Raw genomic sequence first — 21,520 nt, forward strand, 5'->3', positions numbered from 1 at the left:
CCAGTGTGGGTTATGACTTGAAGTAGACGTTAAAGCAGCGTTAAAGCAACTGAGGTGAGAAAGCAGGCTAGCAGAATTCACCAGAGCAGTACAGAGACACTGTCACAGAAACACCGGAAATGACACAACTCGCTTACCGCAATACGTCAGCACGTCGATCCAGCAGCGACCCACTCACCTGTCACCACAGATGGAACCTTGCAACAAACACAAGGCGAGAGCTCAAATCAGCAGTGTCTTTTTTACAGCCTGTTCCTTCAGTGGATGCAAATGTTAAATTTGCAAACATAGTCGAAGCCAGCTTGCCATCTGGAGTAGTCCCAACCCACAGTGACAGAATAGTGTCATCACGAAAGCGTAGCCCCATCCAATGCCACCCCCTAGTTTAAGGGGCCGTACACATGCCATGTTTTTTGTGACCTAAAATGTATTGTTTTCAATGTAGACATGCAGCAGGAGCTCTAAAACGCCAGAGTAATGCTGTCATGGCACACACACATTCCCGTGCGCCTGCTTTTCACGGGTGCCGTAGCATTGTTCCGACCTCTCATTGTTCCGACCTCTCATTAGTCCGACATCCCGTTGTTCCGATATGTGATTATACTAGGCTATACTGTATTTGTGTACCATAGAGAATCAGCAAACGCAACAAAAGTAGGCTACTGGTTGAGATACAAGTGCCATAGAGAGGAGAGAGTGAAACACCATAACCTCCTGTTATTAACTCTGGGGTCTGAGTTGTGTGGGGAGCTCTCCGCGGTGCTGAATGGCTCCCAGCGGGCGTATTTCTGCCTTGATGGTGCGCCACGACCGGCTCTGGGTCAGCTGGGAAAGGCTTGAGGCGAAGCAGACTCACGGCTTATGTGTTTGCCACTTTCTTTTTCATTTTAACCCACACATGATCTTTTCCTGACCCTAACCAAGTGGTTTTTGTGCCTAAACCTAACCAGACCTTAACCACAGGGCATCATGATGATTTCGGAACAACGGGACTTCAGAACAACAATGGGATGTCGGAACAATGGGCTGTCGGACCAATGGGCAGACCCCCTTTTCAGGGCGCACCAGCTACGCCCTGAGATAAACAGGGTTCTACTTTTGGAACACAACAGCACACACAGCATGTCATGTGAAGAGAGACAACCAATCATAGCCGGCAGATATCTTTCACTTCTTCTGTAAATATCAGTCTGTGATTAATATGGAGAAGAAGTTGATGATTTTAGTGCGGAGATGCCCGAGCTTTACATCTGTTCCTAAGACAATATTTTTGGCCTTATACACACTACAAAACAATGCTTGGAAGAAGAGGATTTCTGGTAAGTAGGCTATAATACGGTGCTGGTTATGGTCACTTAGCAACCTCAGACACAACCTGCCTCCGCGCCCTTGAAAGCATCCAGTGCCAACCTCACATTTTCCAGGCAGCTAAAGATGTGGCATGTCTACGGTCCCTAACACCATTAGCTCTGTCTGCACTGTTAGCACTGTTCATGCAGTTAACGCTGTTGACTGCTAGCTGCTGGCTCAGCAACCTCCATGTCAAGAGCCATGTGCAGACAGTCCCAGCTCAGACTTTTAATCATAGATATGCTCTAAATGTCTCATATAGCCCCTTTAAAAAATGTCACGCTAAACTTACTTGACTTTAACTAACTTTGTCATTAGCTAACAGCCTCACCACACAGCCCAGTGCTGCTCTGGAGGTCTGCTCTGCACTTGCTGACTTCTGACTCTGCACTAGTTCTCAATTGGCATGAAAGCACAGCAGTCACAGCACTTCTTGAAAATGTCGACTACATACAACCCAGACTGCTGTGCACAGGAACTTATGGCACAGTGCACGGGCTACTGTAGAAAACCAAATACAGTAACCCCTCTGTCATCATGATGCACAGGTATCTCATGAAAGGACAACCTTCAACTCAAGCACTTTCAAACACAAACAGACACCCTGAGGGTCACATTAGTTTTAGAAACAGCATGTATTGATACTAGCAGCACTACTATAAAACGGGAAAATCACACAGGGCCTTTTCAATTATTTAGTGCACTAAGGCAGCGGTGCAGAGAGACCAGTGAAGTTAATGACCTCAATTTGTAAAAGTGGTGGCCCTTGATGGAGGCAGCTTAATGAAGATTTACGCTGGCTGTAAGCGCGGCAGCAGCAAGAGGTGGAAGGCTGCAAAGAATAGGTATTATACGCTGGTGGCACGGTGCAGAGGCTCGGGGCTGACAGATGTTAACGGGGAGAAAATGGAAGTGGAATGAATGAAAGGTGGAGGAGATGGATGACACTGAGAAAGAAGATGAGGCTGGAGGAGCAGTGGGAAGATAAAGGCTGCAGAGAGAAACGGGGAAAATATAAATGAGATGTGTCATACAGAGCACTCAGCACTATAGGACAGATTAAAGAAGCAACGAACTAATGATTATTTTCCATAAATATGACTGGTTCAGTTGTTGATTAATCAGTTGATTGTTTTATCTATAAACTGTGGGAACAAATTATCTTGCATGCCTGCTTGCACAGTAAAAACACTAAACTCACCCTGAATGGTTTAATCGACTGATGATTTCATGGGTGCTCACACTGAATGTAAACCTGGAAAAACTGTCAAGTCCAAACTTATTCAAACAAGGTATTAAAAAGGAGGCCATGGTGAGGAAATTTTCCCACCGGTTAATATACACATGAAAACACTAGTGATATAGATGACACCTGACATTTTACAAGAAAAAACATACATGAATGATGCTAAATATCTTATGTTTATGCTGCTTAAGATCTTTTCTTACTTTGAACAAAACAGAACAAGGACAGTTGGTGTGGCTGTGGCAGCACCTGCCTTTCTTTTTAATAAACTTGCTAAAGTTTTTTTCTCTCTTGGGCTGCAGCTCGAGCTCAGTGGCAGCTTCATCCTACTCTTCAGGAGGCACCATTCAGAAAGTCAAATCACACCAACATCTTCCTCATACAAGAATATAAACAAAAGATTGTACTGGTAGCTGAGGGAGGTCAGGGGTTGGACAGCCCTATCAGAGGCTACACTGTGGGACACATTCAGTATGTTAACATGACATTAGAGAAGATTTATTTATTGTGATAGTCTGATTAAGATTGGACTTTTAAAATACATGTAATCATCAGTGTTGGGTAAGGGTTACTTTAAAAGTAATCAAAGTACATTACTGCGTTACTTTTTAAAAAAGTAACCAGTTACTTTACTGCATTGCTACCTGAGTAAAGTAACTCAATTACTTTAAAAGTACTTCCAACGTTACTCCCTGAGAAAAGTAACTCAAGCACTTTTAAAGTACTTTTGAGTATTCTACATTTCCTATTGGGCAATGGACCACAGGGCGTTAAGCCTACATTATTTTGTCTCCAAAATTAAAGTTATGGACCACTTCTCCTTCACTGAGTTCCAATTCCCATCACAGCCGTCACTCTGACCAGTAGAAACACAGAATGATCTGCTGCCGTAGACAACTGTATGACAACAACACCCCAGCATTTTTAATATTTCCTCTAGGGATGTTACCACACAGAGTAAAAGGGGGAAATGATGGTGTGAAACAGCAGAGGCACTTTGTCAACCCGCTGAGTTAACGTTACTGTCATTAGCATCAAGCTAGCAAACAATGGTACATCCTCACGGTCGGAAATAAAGTAATAACATTAACAAATAGCGGTGGGGCTTTTACTCACCACAACTGCAGAGGCTCCCAGCTTCATTTGAAACAGACTACATTATAGACGGTCCGTTATTTATTAATCCCTCTGTGTGTTTATATATTTACTTTTTATCCGCTCCATTGTCTTTGTAAAGTTAGCATATCGCACCGTCATTTCAAACTCCACACTTGTTTCAAATAAAATGCCCCTTATAACCTCGGCTGAGAGAATCCCTCCATTTTCTAAATAGGCTTTTATTCTGAAACATTTGTCAGAACTTCCTGTGGAAGATACAGTAGCTTGATAGTTTACATATGGCGCTTTAAATAGAGCTCCTGCCATCTGCTGACGCTTTTAGGTGACTACAACAACATGTTGGCTGGCACATGAACAGACACAGTCTTGCACAGTTCTGGCTGTGACTCAAATAATAGTGAAAGTAATAAAAATAGGACAAGAATAACCTGATGACATCACACACGCTGTGAAAGACGACTGGGGATAATTGGTGAGTACCAGCGTGTAGCGTGCACCAGGCATAATGCAAGTCCTGAGTCTGAAATATGTCTGTCAGCGAGTCCTACTCCACCTATTTAAGGCCCGTTTCCACTTAAGAAGTTCCTGGTACTATCTGGGGGGCAGGAACTACTACAGGAACGTCCTCTCGCTCGGCTCTCTCAACCGCCGTGTCTCCACTGAGAGAGTGGAGTACGAGGAAGGTTCCTGTAAAGTTATGGGCTCTGGATGTGACGTAATCGTTGCGCGACCATTTTGACTGGGGCGACGTAGGGACGCCGTTAGCCAATAGTGGTGTCTGTAATAACTCACTAAATGGTCCGTGAAAAAAATATTTTTTCCAGCAGATGTCTTAGTTACAACATGATTGAGCTAACTGGAGTAGTTTCATGTCGTATCCGACAACGGGAGGCTTTTAACAGATAACGTCCTGATGTTAGCTTTGCTGCTGCTTTTAGCTGTTCCTGTCAGCTGATGCTTTCTAGACATCATGATTTCCCAAAGCTGAATAAATACCACACATAGCAACACAAAACTGCTTTGCTAGCTCAATCATGTTTTAACTAAGATATCGGCCGGAAAAAATAATTTTTTCACGGGCCATTTAGTGAGTTTTTTTTACATGGCGGCGGAAGCTATATGAACGAACTAACCCTTGTCTGCTGAGTTTTAAAAATGCCGGCTATTTTGTTGCTTTCTGTTGACGTCACATCCCTCCTTGAGTATATCCAATCAGCACCAAGTCATCCCCAAGCCCCAGCCAGGAGTCTTTCGGGGCTGTTCTGAGTACCTACCCCGAGGCAGGGACTTGTTTAGCCCCTGTAAAAGTTCCGGAACTCTGTCCTTCGGGGGTGGTTCCTGCGGTGGAGACACGCACCAATGGCCCCGGCCCCATAAAATTACCCCGAAGTTCCTGTGGTGGAAACGGGCCTTTAGACTCCACCGTAGACAACGGCAGCATTTCTCCGACCACGTAGCGAGCCACAAGTTCCGTGGCTTCTTTCAGACTGATAGGTTTAATGTTATCTCTTTTATTAGAACCAAACAACAGCCATTGCTGTTTCGGAGCTGAAGGACCAGCGTTCTAAAATTAACAGAAGTAACTGATGTCTTGTTTGAAAATGTACTTAAGTATTTGATTACTCAAACAGCAAACTAACGCGTTAGGTTACTGCAAAAAGTAATCAAAGTACTCTAACGCGTTAGTTTGTAACGCATTATACCCAACTCTGGTAATCATGTTGGTCCAACGAAAATCCTACTAAATCAAATTTCTCAAAGTTGGACTAACACACCCAGATAATGCAATGGGGGGTCGGGTTATGGATCCATCCGTGCAGCTGCTTTCGGCTCAGGATTTTCTGTCAGAGATGTGAAGAAAAACAAAATGGAGTCCTACAGGCTGAGACATGTGGGCCGACTTGAACCTCCTCCACATCCTCAGGTATGTCACTCCTGCATTTTACTGCACATATTGAAAAATCTTAATAGATGACTAATAAATCCTTGAATCTTAATCTTGCAGTAATACAGAAAGATTCTAAAATGAGTTGGGGGCGACCACTTTGGGGTAAATATTAGGGATGCACGATAATATCAACATGTCAACAGTATCCGCCGATAATGGATTTGAAATGAAATGTCAGAACTGCCAACATGCTGATAATATCAGTACATCACTGGTATTGAAACTATCAGAATCAGCCAACATGCTCTTTCTTATTTGTACAATGAATGAATATTACACACTTTGAAAAGTATCCCATCTCCATCTGCTGGTGGTCCCATCATGACAAGAGTACGTATGCATAATATGATGTTAATTCCACTACAGAAGAGACTCGATGATCACTAAAATTAGGGAGGGAAAAAGTGGATACATTGGTATCGGTTATTGGTCAAATGAGTTGTTACATATTGGCATATCGAATATCAGCAAAAAATCCAATATTGTGCATCCCTGGTAAGTATTAGGCTAACTGGATTTCTAATTTGCTCTTTTACATGTGCAAATGTGGTCAAGTCTGCACCTGTCACTGGACCATAAGCTGGGAGAGTTCCCACTGACTAGCTTTCATGTCCTGACAGTAAGGCTACTAAAATGTAGCAATTAAAGAAAACACATTACAGGGCAGTTGTGTTTTTTCAGAATTAAGTTGGTAAAGTGTTAATTCAAATTGATAACTTCATCATAGTAAACATGTGCAAACTGTCCTCACACAGGACAACCCAATCTGGTTGGGCTGTCTTTCTAAGTTAGTTGTAGACAAATCAAGACCAACACGTGAACGAGGGCTAACTGCAGTTGGGGAGTTTCTGCTGATTCTTTGGTCTCAAAGAGGGGAAGTGAATTGCTGACAGGTATTATTTCCTAAAAAACACTATTTTCCAATCTAAACACACTGAAGAAGGAAGTAAGGAAGACACTGATTGGAAATGGGTGTCTATTCATTACCAAAAGGAGGGAGAAACAAACTTTAAAAAGAGGTGAGAATGAACAGAAGATAGACAGCATAAAGCCTTTCTAGGCAGCAGCATCAGTTCACTAAACCCTAAGCTACAGTAAGCCTGGACTGACAAATATGTTGAACAATCAGAGATTAATGACTTTTTATATGATAAATGGCTTCTAAAGAGCTCTCTGGATATTTCAGTTTCCTTATGATTATACAAACTCATTAAATGTGGGCCCACTTAAGCTAAGTTATGGCAAGTGACACAACTTATTAAACTATATTAAGTTTCATGTATCTGCCACCCACAGTGTTCCTGAAAATGTTAATTCTGTCCTCTTCAGACAAAATTATAGCTCAATATGACGTCTGAATTAAGCCATTTAAATCCAAATTGTTCTCCACGTCAGTCGCAATCTGAGTCATATGCTGATCAATGCATCTATTTTTTTTTACTGAACCGGACACAGTGTTCTCTACCAAGAATCCTAATGGGTGCTACAAGGCAGAAAAACTCAGGAGAGAGCTGAAGATTTACTTATCTTTCACTGTTTCTAAAGACATACAGTATGCTGTAAATGGTATTAAGGTGTGCGTATATGTATGCATCATTTCAGCTCACGGTACAGTACATTCAGGCACTATTGTTTCCTGGTAACAGCTGAGTCAGCGATCCTGCGTCCACCCAAGGCCCAAGGTACAAAGCTATTTCCCATGGCCTCAGCTGTAATATAGAGCACTTTCACTCAGCACTATAGAAATCATTACTGCTGCTGGACACCATAATACAGCACCGACACACTCACATTTCAGCAAATAGCATCAGATACAACATGAAGACTGCTCTATTATATAACCTCCAACATAGAGTCTAGAAGTTCGCAGTTGCAAAGAGCGTCAGGGGTGCAAAGAGCATTACATCAGTCCGGTTGCTATGCTACACAAAGTAGCTCCAGAGCATCAGTAGTAATCAATGAATATTCGAAGCACTGGCCTAAAGGGGGGGGGGGGGTTGTTAATAAAGATTTGTTTCCCAAAGGTACTGTGTGTTTTATGCATTGTTTGTGACATAATAACAGCTTGTTGTTTTCTCACGATAAATTACAGACGCACATAAATTCTTATAATAACAGGTTCTGAATCAGAGGCATTGTGCCACAAAACGGAGTGAAAAAGACGTGCAGAAACAGCATACTAGCTCAGACAAATGAGATTTGATTTTATAAGATTCATTGTTTCTATTAACATTTGGTCATGGACTTTCCACGGCGAGATATGACGTGCAAGGTACCCTGGGTGTGTTGGTTGCTGACATTCTGGGATGCCATGTCAACCTCAGCCTGTTAGATGCATTGTCTGTTTTGAAAATACACCTCTGTTTTCACAGGAAATGTACAGTTTGCATACAGTCTCTTTTATAATGAGCTCACTATTGTATGTTGGTACAACACCAGGAATTAACATCTTTTTCCTACAACAACATATGGACATGGTTACATTTATCCAACACATGCACGTGGTGGGGTTTAGGAAAAAAGAACAGGATTTGGCATCACATTTATACAGGAAGCGAACACCGGCCTCCTGGGTGAAAGACAGTGGTTGTTGGACCCTACCAACACCCATCCTACTCTTTATCCCCCTTAACTTACATTGTTGTTGTTTCCCCGTGACGTCATAATGATGGTGACCTGCAGCGTATCATGCTGATGTTAATGGATGGCTTTTTTCTTTGTTTTCTGCAGCAAAAGTCACTGCCCAATCACTGGTATTTGAGACCTGGTTGCTTCAACACTGAGCCATTAAATGGTCTCAACAACCTCACATTGGAGCCAAAATGGCTCAGATCTGTACTTAAACCCATTAACTATTTGCTGTCATACAAATAACTGCAATTAACAAGCAGATTAGTGTAGAATAGGTGAGATTTATTATTGTTGTCAAGCAGTTTGAGAGGAACTTTACTCAAGGTACTCAAGGTTTCTTATAAGCCACTGGCCAGCCTCAGGCTTGTAATAACAATGATAACACTTCCTTCATCATGTGCCTGTCCTGTGGTCATATATGTGGATGCACTGAGCTACAGAACAGTACAGCTGGTTGCTGTATGTTTGACTCCTACTGCTGTATGAGTGCACACTGGATTTCCCATACGCAGAGCTTTATGGCTCTGCAGTGTACAAGTTCCCCTAAGCACCTCATAATGCAAAAAACATTTCTCGCGACCAAACAATGGTCACAAATGCATACACAAAGAAATGCACTTAACCAAATCTCGGAACCAAGCCACTTTAGGTCTGACCATGGTAAGTCTCTTGGGGAAACAGCTAATATGTCGGGAGATCCGGTGCTGCATATGAATGCAGATACATTTTTAAAAAGCTATTATAAAGCTAACTCATCGGCTGCTGATAACCAGTCAGATCTCATATTGCATTTCAGCCAATGGTTTCTGCCTCTCCAGACTGACAATTTACCTGCCACTCAAACATGATTGGTCAATACTAGTCAGACTACATAAGACAACCAGAACGCTTCAGGTACACCCTGGATGGGTTAAAAGACTATCACAGGGCTGACACACAGAGAAAGACAACCATTTATGCTCACATTCACACCTACGGCCAATTAACCTCACCTGTATGTCTTTGGACAGTGGGAGGAAGCCGGAGTATCCAGACAAAACCCAGATGTAAACTCTGCATAGAAGGGCTCCCCCACCCCAGGGATCGAACCAAAAACCGTCTTGCTGTGAGGTGACAATGCTAACCACTGCAACACTGTGCCGCCCTATGTCAAAACAGCTGCCCCTATTCTTTTCTATTTACAACCTCATACCATTTGTGGCTTGGAGCACTCTAGCACCCCTGAACACGCCACTCCATGTCGCTTCATGCCACTGTCCTATTTCCAGCCTGATTTTAAGCTAATGCAGAGGTGGAAAAGGTACTCAGATGTGTTACTTTTGAAAATGTAATAATAACTTCTGTTGCAGCCAGTGGTGTAGTGGAGGGTATATGCAGGTAAATGGGGTATACCCACCTCTTTTTCTGTCTCTTTACAGGACACCCACCTATCAGCCAGAAAGGAATGTATAAAAAAGTATACCCACTTCCTCTGCAGTAACCTATCCATCTACCTGGTAGTACACCCACCTCATCAGCTACTATTTCACCACCGGTTGCAGCGCAAGCCTTCCTATTGGTGCCACGGGTGACACTTGACTCCTGACATATGACACACTGTGCCACTGCAGCAGCAGTGTGTTTTCAGCTTTAAAGAGTGCTCCTCCCAAACACCTTAAGTGCTAACAATCTTTTTCAAATAAGCCAGCTTTTAGGTAACAGCCCCATAAACACACTCAAGTCAAATTCTGTTGCACAGTTCCAAAGATGGGTAAAGTGAGTTGATGTGGGTTTGCCCTCAACTGACTCTCTGGACACAACACATTAATTTCGTCACACTCAGAATCACATAAACACAAAGAAACAACTACATCAGACACATCACAAGGGAGTGCTTTGGATCTTTTAATGGCAGCACAATTAAATCAGGCTGAAAGCCAAGAAAATGATTTTCAGGCCTCCATCGTTTCAGAGCACAACACGTGTCCTCTGCTGTCAAAAAGCTCCCTTTTATAGTGTGCATAAGGGAAAAATCAATTTGAACATATCAGAAGAGTTGAGCAACTGTCAAACGTGAGCTAATTAAAATGAGCAGACAGCCTACTCACAAAAACACACACTGTTCATGTGTGTGTGGACCTGTCTTTCATGTGTACATACATGTTAAAATCTCCTTAACTGTCTCTCCAAAGTGTTGCTGTTGTGAGACTGACTCTCTCTGTTTTCACTTCAGTTTCTCAAAGGTGTGAATGTGTGTGTGAGTGTGTGTAAGTGTGTGTGAGTCTTGGCCCTGAACACACCTTTGTGTACCTATGTAACCCACACACCCTGGAGAGTTGCATCACCCATGTTTCCCAGCATACAAACACACACAGATGAGTACATATCACCCTCACTCTCTGACAACTATTGCTACGGCCAGTAAATCCCAATGAGCCCTGTGTGTGTGTGTGTGTGTGTGTGTGTGTGTGTGTGTGAGATGGTAAGTCTGGCCTCTAAACTGGGTCTAAGCTTAGTTGAGCTCTTGAGACTTTGTGTGGGTGAATTTACCTTGTGTCTCCTTTCTGTACATTAAGCCAAGGTCATCTTTGACTGTTGCTCAGCACTAACAGTCTAAACCAAAGCTTGCAAGTATGTGAACACACAATTTGAGTCTATGGGAACATTTAATGTATGTGAATTTAGCAAACAAATACACTGGATGAGGAACCAGGTTCTAACCAGGCTGGAGGAAAGGCTTAGAGGCAAGGGAGGGTAAAGAACAGTGGAGTGAATGACCTATAATTAAGTATCACAATAAGTGAATTCAACTAGCATACTGTTACATGCCATGGGAAGGACGATTCTAAGATTTTATATATTAATTTTCAAGAGACATGGAAACAAATCCCTTGGGAGTTTTCAAGACCATGTCAGATAATCCTAAATTAAGATCCATTTGTTTTTACTAGATTTTTCCAGAGCCTTTAACTAAATCTCATGGTCTCGCCCGGCGGATGGAATTTCCCCATTTGTCATGGATAGGTCTCAAGCATCAACATGTGATCCATTAAACTTAAATGACATGATAACAGGTGTTTGTAAATGTAAGGACTGTCATAACTCCTGTCTGAGCAACTAAGCAATCTCCATCCACTGTGCTCACCATCCAATATGGCCTGTTTCCTGGGTTTTGTACCCACAATTGTGTCCACTGTGACTACGAGTAAGGGCTTACCACATAAATTATACATAAATAATACCAAACGTTTGACTCTGATTCTGAGCGAAAATAGCTACTTCCCGGGCCACTTGCCAGCTAATCACACTAGCTGCCTCCTTATCTGCACATACCTGTATGTTTGCATGTATGAGGTTGTGGTAGAGCATGGACATGGTGCTTGTGCAAAGTTTTGTTCTGGATTATAAGTGTTCAGGTTGTTTTCAAATTCAGCAAGGAATGACATTTTACCAGCAACGTTTATCTGGTGAATTTTGGGATGTGACACAGCCAAACAGTTGCGTCTGAACAAACCACAAAGACTACAGCCAACAGCCAACAGCCAAGGAATGAGAGGAAGAACTCCTCTTACCAGCAGGTGGCGGTAGTTTGTATTCGTCATTGAAAAAGGGAATCCAGACGACCGACAGGCCATATTTATGACAATAGTTAGCCAGTTAGCACATTAACAACATAACTCGATGTTGAAAGAGTAAATGATGCATACTGTGCACATGCAAACAGTAATGCAAACAATTACGAACCATTTCTGCCAAAAAGCTCAATGCCTAAAAAAATAAACGTTCTCTTTTTGTGCACTGAGCGGAACTGCTTATCAGAGGGATCACCATCGGGCTGAATTGGTCGAAAAAGAGCCGACAAGGACTGACTGATGTCAACGGTGCAGGATACCAGGGAGACAGATACTCACCGACAGAGACGCCCAACCACTGGCTTGGGCCCTAAGGCAGATAATTTATTATTTTGAGATGCTACAGTGTTACATGTTGGTAGTTGACTGCAATGTTTGTATTGTTACTAAACCTATGGCTTATTAGCTAGCAGATATTATATGAGTTTTGTGCTGGTGGGCTGCGCTGCCATTGTCATATTATTTAGGCTACTTATTATTTTATTTAAGAAAAAATAATAAAAATATAGCCTTTGTCTCAGATTGGGTTTGGGATTTCAAATTCAGCAGTACCAGGTGGTTTCAGCTGGGTCAGGTAGGAAAGGTACGGGTTTGGGGCTGGGTTCAGGTCTTAGTTTTATGCCCATGCAGAACTCTAGGTTGTGGGTCTCTGTTGATTTAGTGTGTTAGAAGCTAAAGAAGTATAACTATAATAAATATGTATGAACTGAGAAATAAAATAGCCTCATATCCATCATTTCAAAGTCAGATGACACTGACTCAATCAGCCCAGGTGATTCTAAACCAACATTCCAGCATAACTTGATGTGAATTTATGAATGTTATCCTGTATGGGTCATGAATGAGTTATGAATTGAAATACAAGATAAGAGTTACCCTGTGCCTACCGTTGTACAGACTCTGGTGGTGGGGGGACATCTCCTCTCCTGCCATCCTCCTCTGACCCCCGTCCCTGCCAGGGGAGCCACTGCTATACCTCCCCTTGTCGTGCTCCATCCCAGAGCTGTGCTGATAGTGATGGTGGTGCCGTATAGACTCTGGACTACCCACAATCACCCGCCCCTTTCTCAGGTGCTCAGGCGTCCCTATCGCTGTCGGCTTGGCCTCAGGACTCCCACAGCCTGCCCCTGCCATGTTAACCGGCCGGTGTCTCTGACTCAGCTCTGGGCTGGACTTGGCTGTTCCCTTCCCACAGCCTGCTGATGCCTGCCCTGACATCAATAGCTGTTTCTGGGCTAGTAGGTCAGAGCTGCAGGGTTTGGGGTGGGAGTCACATGGTTGCCTGGTGGGAGACTTGCTGTGTTTGTCTGGGCTGTGTCCCCGAAGACCACGGGGGTCCAGGTTGGTGAGGGACCCCCCACGAGGGCGACAGGCCTGGGGGAAAGTGTGGTACTCTGGGGTGGAGCTGTGCCTCCTGCCTGTGGATTCACACACATCTCCTGGTTTGTGGGGGTGCTCTGCAGAGACACATCTTGATCCAGGGCTGTGGTTGGAGCCCAGGGAAGGGGGTTTGAGGTGTGGGTTATCTGGGCTATCTGTACTCCCCGCACTGGAGGTGCTGCTCCCGTCGCCAACGTCCCGCAGTAGTCCAGGTGCTGGGACACCTCCAGCAAGCTGAGACAAGCTGCTCTGACTGTCTATAGAGCTCCTACGGCCAGGAACCCCATGACTGCCCACACCTCCACCTCCTCCCCCTCCAGCCACAGCCACAGCCCTCTCCTCCTCCAGCATGAGGCACACCTCCTTGAGCTCCATGTTCTCCCGGATGACCTCCACCTGCCGCTGCTCCAGTTCCTTCAGCTTCTGCAGGTAGATGGCCACCTCCTTTCTCATCAGGCCTGCACTGTAGCGGCCCAAGCGCTGCCACTCCCGCGACACCCGCTTCCCCTTCTGCCGGTCGTCATCCAAGAAGCAGCACAGGTCCCGCAGCTCCTGGTTGTCCTCCTGCAGTTTCTGGTTCACGTCCTGGTTTACACAGACACACACAGGAACAGAAACACACACACAAAGAGCAGCACAGTGAGGGATTACATGCATGCTCCTGCTGGGATTGATCATTTGATGAGTGAAAAGCGTGTTCCCATCATGCAGTTGTGTGTGTACTAGTGTGTGAAGAGATTCTTGTAGAGCTGAACTGATGAGTTGATGGACAAAAAATGAATGTGCAACCAGGGGTGTAGCACCAAACTCTGAATCCTATGCATAAGCAGTCTCTTTGGGCCCCCACCCTTCCTTTCTTGATCCATGTCCCGTTCACGTACCTTTTGATTTTTCTTTTTTTTCTTTGTGGATCCCTAATTTTCCTTTGTTGATGATAGACATGACAGTCTACTATTTATTCTGACAATTTTAATTCAGGTGCGCCACTAATTACAACTGCAAACAAAACCAAACTTGTCATGCCAGGCTTGCCTTTTTCACCATTTTCTGACATTTTGTAGACAAAACCTTTCTCAGTTCAGACGAATTAACCATGAACTTGGACTGCAACCATCGATTATTTTCATTATCAGTTGGTCATTACTTATTTATTATTGAATAACTGATTAATTGTTTGGTGTCAAGAGATAGTGAGAAAAAACTCGTTTTTTTCAAACAGCAGTCAAAACCCTAAAGGTCATCAATTAATTACAACACGTTCTCATCCCAAGTTTTCACATATCGCTGCTTTGTCAGTGGACTTCCACGTCTATGTGCACATGGTTAATTTTAGAATAAAACAACAAGATTTGGCTCTACACTCATACGGAAAGTGAACACTGGGCTCCTGGGTGAAGGTTCAGGGCCAGTTGGACACATCCACCTCCCTTTCTGCCTGCCCTACAGGGACTTTCCAGCTCCTTATGTTACATTATTAGCAGCAGCATTTCAAACTGTCACCATCCAGTAGCATATCATACCACCATGGTAACATGTATCATTTGGGTAGGTGCTGTCTGGGCAACCTGCAACATACCATAGCACTGCGACAGGTTCTGACGCTGCCAGGCGGTGTATCATACCTCAGCGAAAGGTGGCTTTTAACATCAGCATCTGACGCTGAAATCACTGACAGAGTGGCGGTATTTATTATGATACAGGGGCGGGGAAAAATTGATACAACATCGTATCACGATATTTTGTGTGGCAATATCAATACACACCAACAAGTATCCACTTCTTTAATAACTAAAATTATTAATATTGCAAATACAAATTAAGGTTTGGGGAGCTGACTAGATTCATAAAATGCTTTGCCTTTTCAGTCCACTTTAAACATTTTGCTGCAATAAAAATGATTGAAGTGAGATGGACAAACTGAAAATTTTATCTTATTAGATAACACAGACACTGACAAAGTTCCCTCTGGGGATAAATTCCCATCTGAAAAAAGGATAATAAATTGCTTTTTATATCGTAATATATGTTATTGGAATACTCAACATATTGCAAATGGGAATAATGTTGTATTGTGACTTAAGTTAAGTTAAGGGCCTTTGGTAATTCCCACTCCTGTCATATAGGCCTACAATAAAACAGTGAAAAGCAGCAAATTTTCCATCAGAGAACCCAGAACCAGAAAATAGTTGGAATTTTTGCTTGAAAAATGACTGAGATAATTAATCCATCATAATTATGGTATAGGTGTTAAATATTCTGTCAATCAACTCGATCAATCGACTTTTGTTAAACAACAATACGGTATAGAACTGACAATATTCTTAACACAATCATTGTTTAGTTTACTCATGTCTAACTGATAGCTACACCAGCAAACATTTCACTATTTTTGGACCAAAACAGGCTAAATGTCATAATTTTTATATGCTATTGGAAAGGCATTTAATCCTTAATACAGTTTATATTATGAATATAATGAGCATTAATTGTATCATCCCATGCAGTATTCTGTTTATCCCATATGCAACAGGTTTTATGATTTAAGAATTATTTAGTGACCATTCTGGCCCTGATGACAATCTTTTAAGTGCCCATATGTCAGAAGGCTTCCTCTCTTACTTATTCTGTACAGATCCAAGATCAGCATGCTTATTATAGCCTACACACCTGTGTAAAACCCTACGGAACCTGGTAAAGCCTGGGTCCCCGGGGTCCCCCACCCATCTCACCTTTAAACTCCGTATTTCGTTGAGGTGCTGCTGGAGTCTCCGGTTCACCTCCCGCATCAGATTGCCGTGCTCCACGATGGCGCTCCTCTTCCCCGCCTCTGCCCTCCGCAGCCGCCGCACCAGCTCCTCCTTGCCCCACTTCAGCAGCTCCTCGTCGTTTAATTTGGAGATGTCGTCCGCCGGACTCTCTGCGCTTTTGGACAGCTGCTGCGGCGGCTGCTGCTGAGCGCCCTTCTCCATCCTTTTAAACTACACTGGAGGTTGGCAGGAAAAAAGTACTGTGTTTGGTGAATTTAAGAGAACAAGACACCAAACTAAGCCCCAAAATACACCCGGGACAACTCTGATCCAACGCTACTCGGGTTCCCCCCACCCACCCTTCTTATGTCCGTGGAATTACATCGCTTTCCTTTAGGCTGTGCCTCTCTCCCACGCCCATGCTGCAGCTCCGATATCCGCCCGGTGCTCTGCTGCTATATCCCTGCTGTTAGAGCATCAGTCTGCATGCTGCTGTGTCTCCAGCTGAGCCCTTGGACGGCTTGGCGGGGAGGTTTCTCTCCAGGTGCATGCCGGCCGCCTTGCGCACTCCCGCTGCTCAGTGCGCACTACCGCTGTCCGACCGCCGGGGAGGAGGACAGGAGGACTGCAAGGGGAGGTTGCAGGTGCATAGCCGGAGAGCCAGGATGATAAGGTGCGTTAGTGTGGAGAACAGACACTCTCCTCTCGCTCCTTCATCCGCTCTCTCTCCAAACGCTTCTTTGTCTTGTTGCGCCATCTGCTGTAGTTGTAAGGTATCAGGCCATGACTGCGCTACCTGTTCAAGGTGAGATTTCCATTTTGTAAATTTACTTCATAATGAGGACACTGTTGGCAGAACAGTCTACAGTAGGCCCTATATATCGTGTATGAATACAATGTGAACTCTTAAGAAACACAAACGCCAATAGAGGAACGAGGTCTGCTTATAGGCTATTACTGTTATTTATACAGAGATGCACAAATGCATCAAAAAGTATCTTGTTACAAATTACACATACTTAATTCAACCTCAAATGAATGATAATAAAATAGGAAATACTGCTATGAGAAAAATGTATTCAACTGAAAAAAGTAGTTTGTAAGTTGAAAATAAATAAATAGGCAAATTTCGATACAAGTCGATATTGGATATCACATTCTAAGCATTTACTAGCCTTAATATGGGTATGACCTTAACCCTTCTAAACTGAAAAGATGAGCTCTGCTAATTTCCCTCATCATAGATTTGAAGTGGCCAATCAGGATATGTTAAAGGTGGCAAACTGAGGGGTGCAGAGTGAACAGCCAATTGAAATGCAGCTGAGAGACTGAACAGTGAGGCCCTGGGGATGCACTGCTTCTTTTAGGTGACAATAAGACCAGGGCCCGTATTCACAAAGATTCTCAGAGTCCTCTCAGAGAGCTCCTAACTTAGCCTAAAAATTCCTAGCAAGGAATCTTAGCTTAAGAGTGATTCAGGAAGTTTCTGAGAGCAACTCTGAGCAAGGAGGGGACAGAAACTTTTTTCTTAGTGAGGAGGTGTGGTTGACCCCGTTGCTAGGTATGACACAGTCTTCTTAAAGCTGTGATTGGTTGTTACAAAAAAAAAAAAAAAAGCACTCCTAGTAAGGAATGGACAGTGAAATCAACCGATCATAGAACTTAGACTGTATTAAGAAATGTGTAATCATGAAAATAATTTTATGTCATGATGATGAAACTCAGCAAAATTAAATTAATTGTTACACAGCTTCAAAATGTTTGAATGTAGGCTATCTCATTCACATGCCAATTATTATAGCCTATTGATTTGCTTATTGTTATGTTTACTCGCCATGCTGGTAATTTTACTAGGCTACTTAATCTATTTGATAGCCTATTAATGGTGGACGCAGACTCAGCTGTCAGCAATTACTGTGATTGCTGGCCTCCTTGTAAAAAGCGGTTTGATTTGGCGGAATGACCAAAACAACAAATGAAATGGAGAAAAAAGAATGAGAAAGCCGAACTGGACAGAAGAGCAGTGCCTGCTGTTGGCGCAGCTCGTGGAGGAGAACAAAGGAGTTTTAAGAGGGAAATTCGGTCCCGGGATCACGGCACAAGGGAAGAGGCAGACTTGGGAGCGCATTGCCCAACAAATCAATGCGTCATTCCCTCTCCTTTTACACACAAGCGATGAGTGTGAGAAGCACCGGTATGTGCTGCAATCCAAAGTGGGCGTTATTGCGTTACCACGCTGGGTGGGAAAAGTAAGTTAATCCCTGATGAGGTCAACCACAAACATTATCCCTGCACTATCACGCCGGTAGCATCTTATTAAATCACTGTCGTTCAATATACGGAGAATATCTCTCCTTCATCTCCGTCTTTCCGCCATCTTCTCTGTTTAAGACACTCTTAGGCTTCTTAAAAGTCCTCCTCCCTCCTCTCAACAGTTTTTCACCTTAGGAGCTCTCTTAAGGCCTAAGATGCTTTGTGAATTACTTTTATCTTACCAAGGGAAAATTCTAAGAAAAATCTTAGAATTCGAGAAATTCTAAGAGTTTTCTTAGAATGACGTCACTAAGAGCTACTTTTAGTCTTAGGATTCTTTGTGAATACGGGCCCAGGCATTTAGCAAATGCCTAAGAGCGATAAATATAAGTGCTGTTGAGGAGGTACGTTTCTAAAATCTCCAATTTTTCAATCCAACTGAATGAATGTAAAAGACACAAAACAGTGCAAAAACAGTGGAGTATAGAGTACAGAATAGTAGAGGAGAAAGAGAAGCTCCCCTCTTTCAAACCTAAAAAAATTATTATCCTTATCAGTGTAGTCCAGGAGAACACAAATTAAATACATGCCCTATAATTCTAGGGATGCATGATAATATAAGCACATCGTCAGTATCGAGTGATATTGGCTTTAAAATTGACTAAAATTAAATGAATTATCAGAATGAGCCAACAAGCTTTTTCTTATTTTGCACAATGAATGTATAATACATACTGTATATAGACAAGCATTCTATCTCATGTCTCCATCTGCTGGTGGGCCATCACCATAAGAGTATGCATGCATAATATGATGTTAATTTCACTATAGAGGAGACTTTATGATCACTAAAATTAGGTGGGGAAAAAAGTATGTATTTTAATGTCAGTATCGGTTATCAGCCAAATAAGTTGTTATATATGGGATATTGGCAAAAAAAAAAAAAATCAATATCATATATCCCTACATGATTCACTTACATTAAAGGTCCAGTGTGTAGGATTCATGTGCCATCAGGGTAGGCAAAGTAGGCAGTGCCTACCCTGTCACCCTTGTACAATCACATTTTCCAGACCATATTATTTAATGAAATACATTTTTGTGTGTAATATTACTGTTTATTCTTGTGATTTCTATCTTTCATTTGTGTGTTAATGTGTTAATTCAGTAGTTTAGATGTTGAGAAATTTAGCAGTTGCACATCGAGTACAAAAATAATTGGGAGAAAGACAGTGTTTTTAATCCCCATTCATTGTGAATTCAAGCAAAAAGCATGTTGCACATACGCACATGGATCATGCATTCAGCAACACTGACGTCAAAAAGCAGAACTCTTCTGTGCCTTTTTACGTAACCATGCTAGAAATGCACTTTATAACATAAAATACGTACAACAGAGATTCTAGGGGTGGGCGATATGGCTGAAAAGTATATCACGATGGTTCATATTGATTGAAAACGATAATTATTGATTTTTTTTATAACCTATTTAAAATAAGGACAAGGAGAAAAATACATTTCAACACATTTATTTTAAACTCAATAGCTTTCTTCTGATTTCAGTCACAGTCATCAGATCAAGTCAAACCAACATAAATTGAATTAATTTGAATTCTAACGAGCCATTTTACTTTCACTGTAACAGTGCTGGTATGCTGAACAAGATCTGAATGATGAGAATCTAAATTTGCACACTGCCTTTGAATCGTCCCCCTCTTTAAGTCGAATCTTTTAATCCTCTCTCTCTCTACAAATCTTTATTGTATTCTTTCCATTTTTCGCCCACTTGTTAGCGAAATAGCTAATCGCGCAATTTAAATGTGAAAAGTCTCATTGACTGACCTGTCACCTGTGTTTATGCGGAGAAGGAGAGGGGCAGAGGGAGTGGAGCTGTGGAAACATCCTGCAGTCCGACATACTATCATGCGCTTAAATTTGGCTACTTATTAGACGGATAGAGAAAGGCAACGTTTAGAGAGCAAGCCCAAAAAGGAACTCCACTTTAGAAACAAGCCCAAAAAAATGCAACTCGCAACTACCCATATTTGTCAGCGACTTTACAAAAAAAAGTGCCCAAAGTTGCGGCTTATAAGTGCAACCAAACCTGATGTTGTTAGCTCTCCAGGCTATCCACCTGGCTCGCGGGCTGCTCAAGCTCCGGACAGTAACCCATCCCGGTGTTTCCTCCGCAGCCTCCACTTCACCCAGCTTCACTCAGCTGCCCGATAAACCCGCTGCTTCTTCCCACTTTAACCTGAAGCGATGTTTTAGCTAAAACATCGCTCTCACTCACGGAGAAGAGGAGGAACGTTAGCGTTAGCTCCCGGTGTTAGCACTAGCTGAGTCAGCTGCCACCAGCTACTGGAGTAACTTACAGCTATGGAGCGCTTCTATCAGCTCTTCTAGTCACTGAGCCTCGCCTCCATCTCAGCAAATATATTACAAAAATGTGGGCTCGCAGGGAGGCTACATTTTACAATGCTAATTGAAAATGTTAGCTGGGCTGCCGGGCTAACTTACTCACTTAACACAACCGTAACGCCTGACCCATTGCTGGGACCAAGCCGCTAATAACTCAAGCTCCAGACATTAACCCATCCCGGTGTTTCCTCCGCAGCCTCCACTTCACCCAGCTTCACTTAGCTGCCCGATAAACCCGCTGCTTCTTCCCACATTAACCTGAATAACAAACCAGGGCTCGGTGCTCCGGTTGGATCCAAACAGAGAGCCGGGGCTAGTTGGGAAGCTAGCGGAGGCTAACTGGCTGTGCTTCCCTCTGGTCATGCTGCGGCTAACGCCTCGCCAGCCGCTCCCAGCTAGCTCCAGATTGTTATTGAGGTTAAAGTGGGAGAGGCAGCGGATCTGTGGGGCAGCTGAGTGAAGTGGAGCCTGAGGAGGAAGCACCGGTTAGCCCTGGTTTCGTTCTGCTCTCTGCCATTTCATTTCGAAAATATGCGCTGCCATCGCTCACTGGCTATAGCCTTTTATAGGGAGGGAGGGCCAAGGACTCCGAGGGGGGGGATTCACATCAACGTACACGAACGCGCAGCCGGACCGGCTTGTAAACAATGGGCTGGAGATCAACACAGAGAGAGGGTGTGTGAGGTCATGCTATACTCCAGATGAAATTACACCTCTAGTTCTTCACATAGCAATTTTTTAATTCCTTCAATCTAGAAATGATGAATTTCGCTTATTGCTCCTTTAAAAGTGATGAAATATTTCATGAGAAATG

General features: G+C 43.1%; 1 protein-coding gene across 2 annotated transcripts in view; it reads right to left on the minus strand.

Annotated features, from left to right (window-relative positions):
• Nucleotides 1-16,946, minus strand: part of LOC117247810 (uncharacterized) — a 64,195-nt gene extending 47,249 nt beyond the window's left edge. The window contains exons 1-2 of one of the 2 annotated variants that reach the window (XR_013487845.1): nt 16,015-16,946; nt 12,782-13,870 (exon numbers count right to left, since the gene is read on the minus strand). Coding sequence is in view for 1 of the 2 variants with exons in the window: in XM_033612373.2 (XP_033468264.1) it covers nt 12,793-13,870; nt 16,015-16,254 (1,318 nt within the window). In the remaining variant the exon portion in view is untranslated. The remainder of the gene's footprint in view (nt 1-12,781; nt 13,871-16,014) is intronic. The other variant, XM_033612373.2, reaches the window with a different exon arrangement.
• Between the last annotated feature and the right edge of the window lie 4,574 nt (nt 16,947-21,520).

Source organism: Epinephelus lanceolatus, chromosome 17 (assembly GCF_041903045.1).
Source record: "Epinephelus lanceolatus isolate andai-2023 chromosome 17, ASM4190304v1, whole genome shotgun sequence".
NCBI lineage: Eukaryota > Metazoa > Chordata > Actinopteri > Perciformes > Serranidae > Epinephelus > Epinephelus lanceolatus.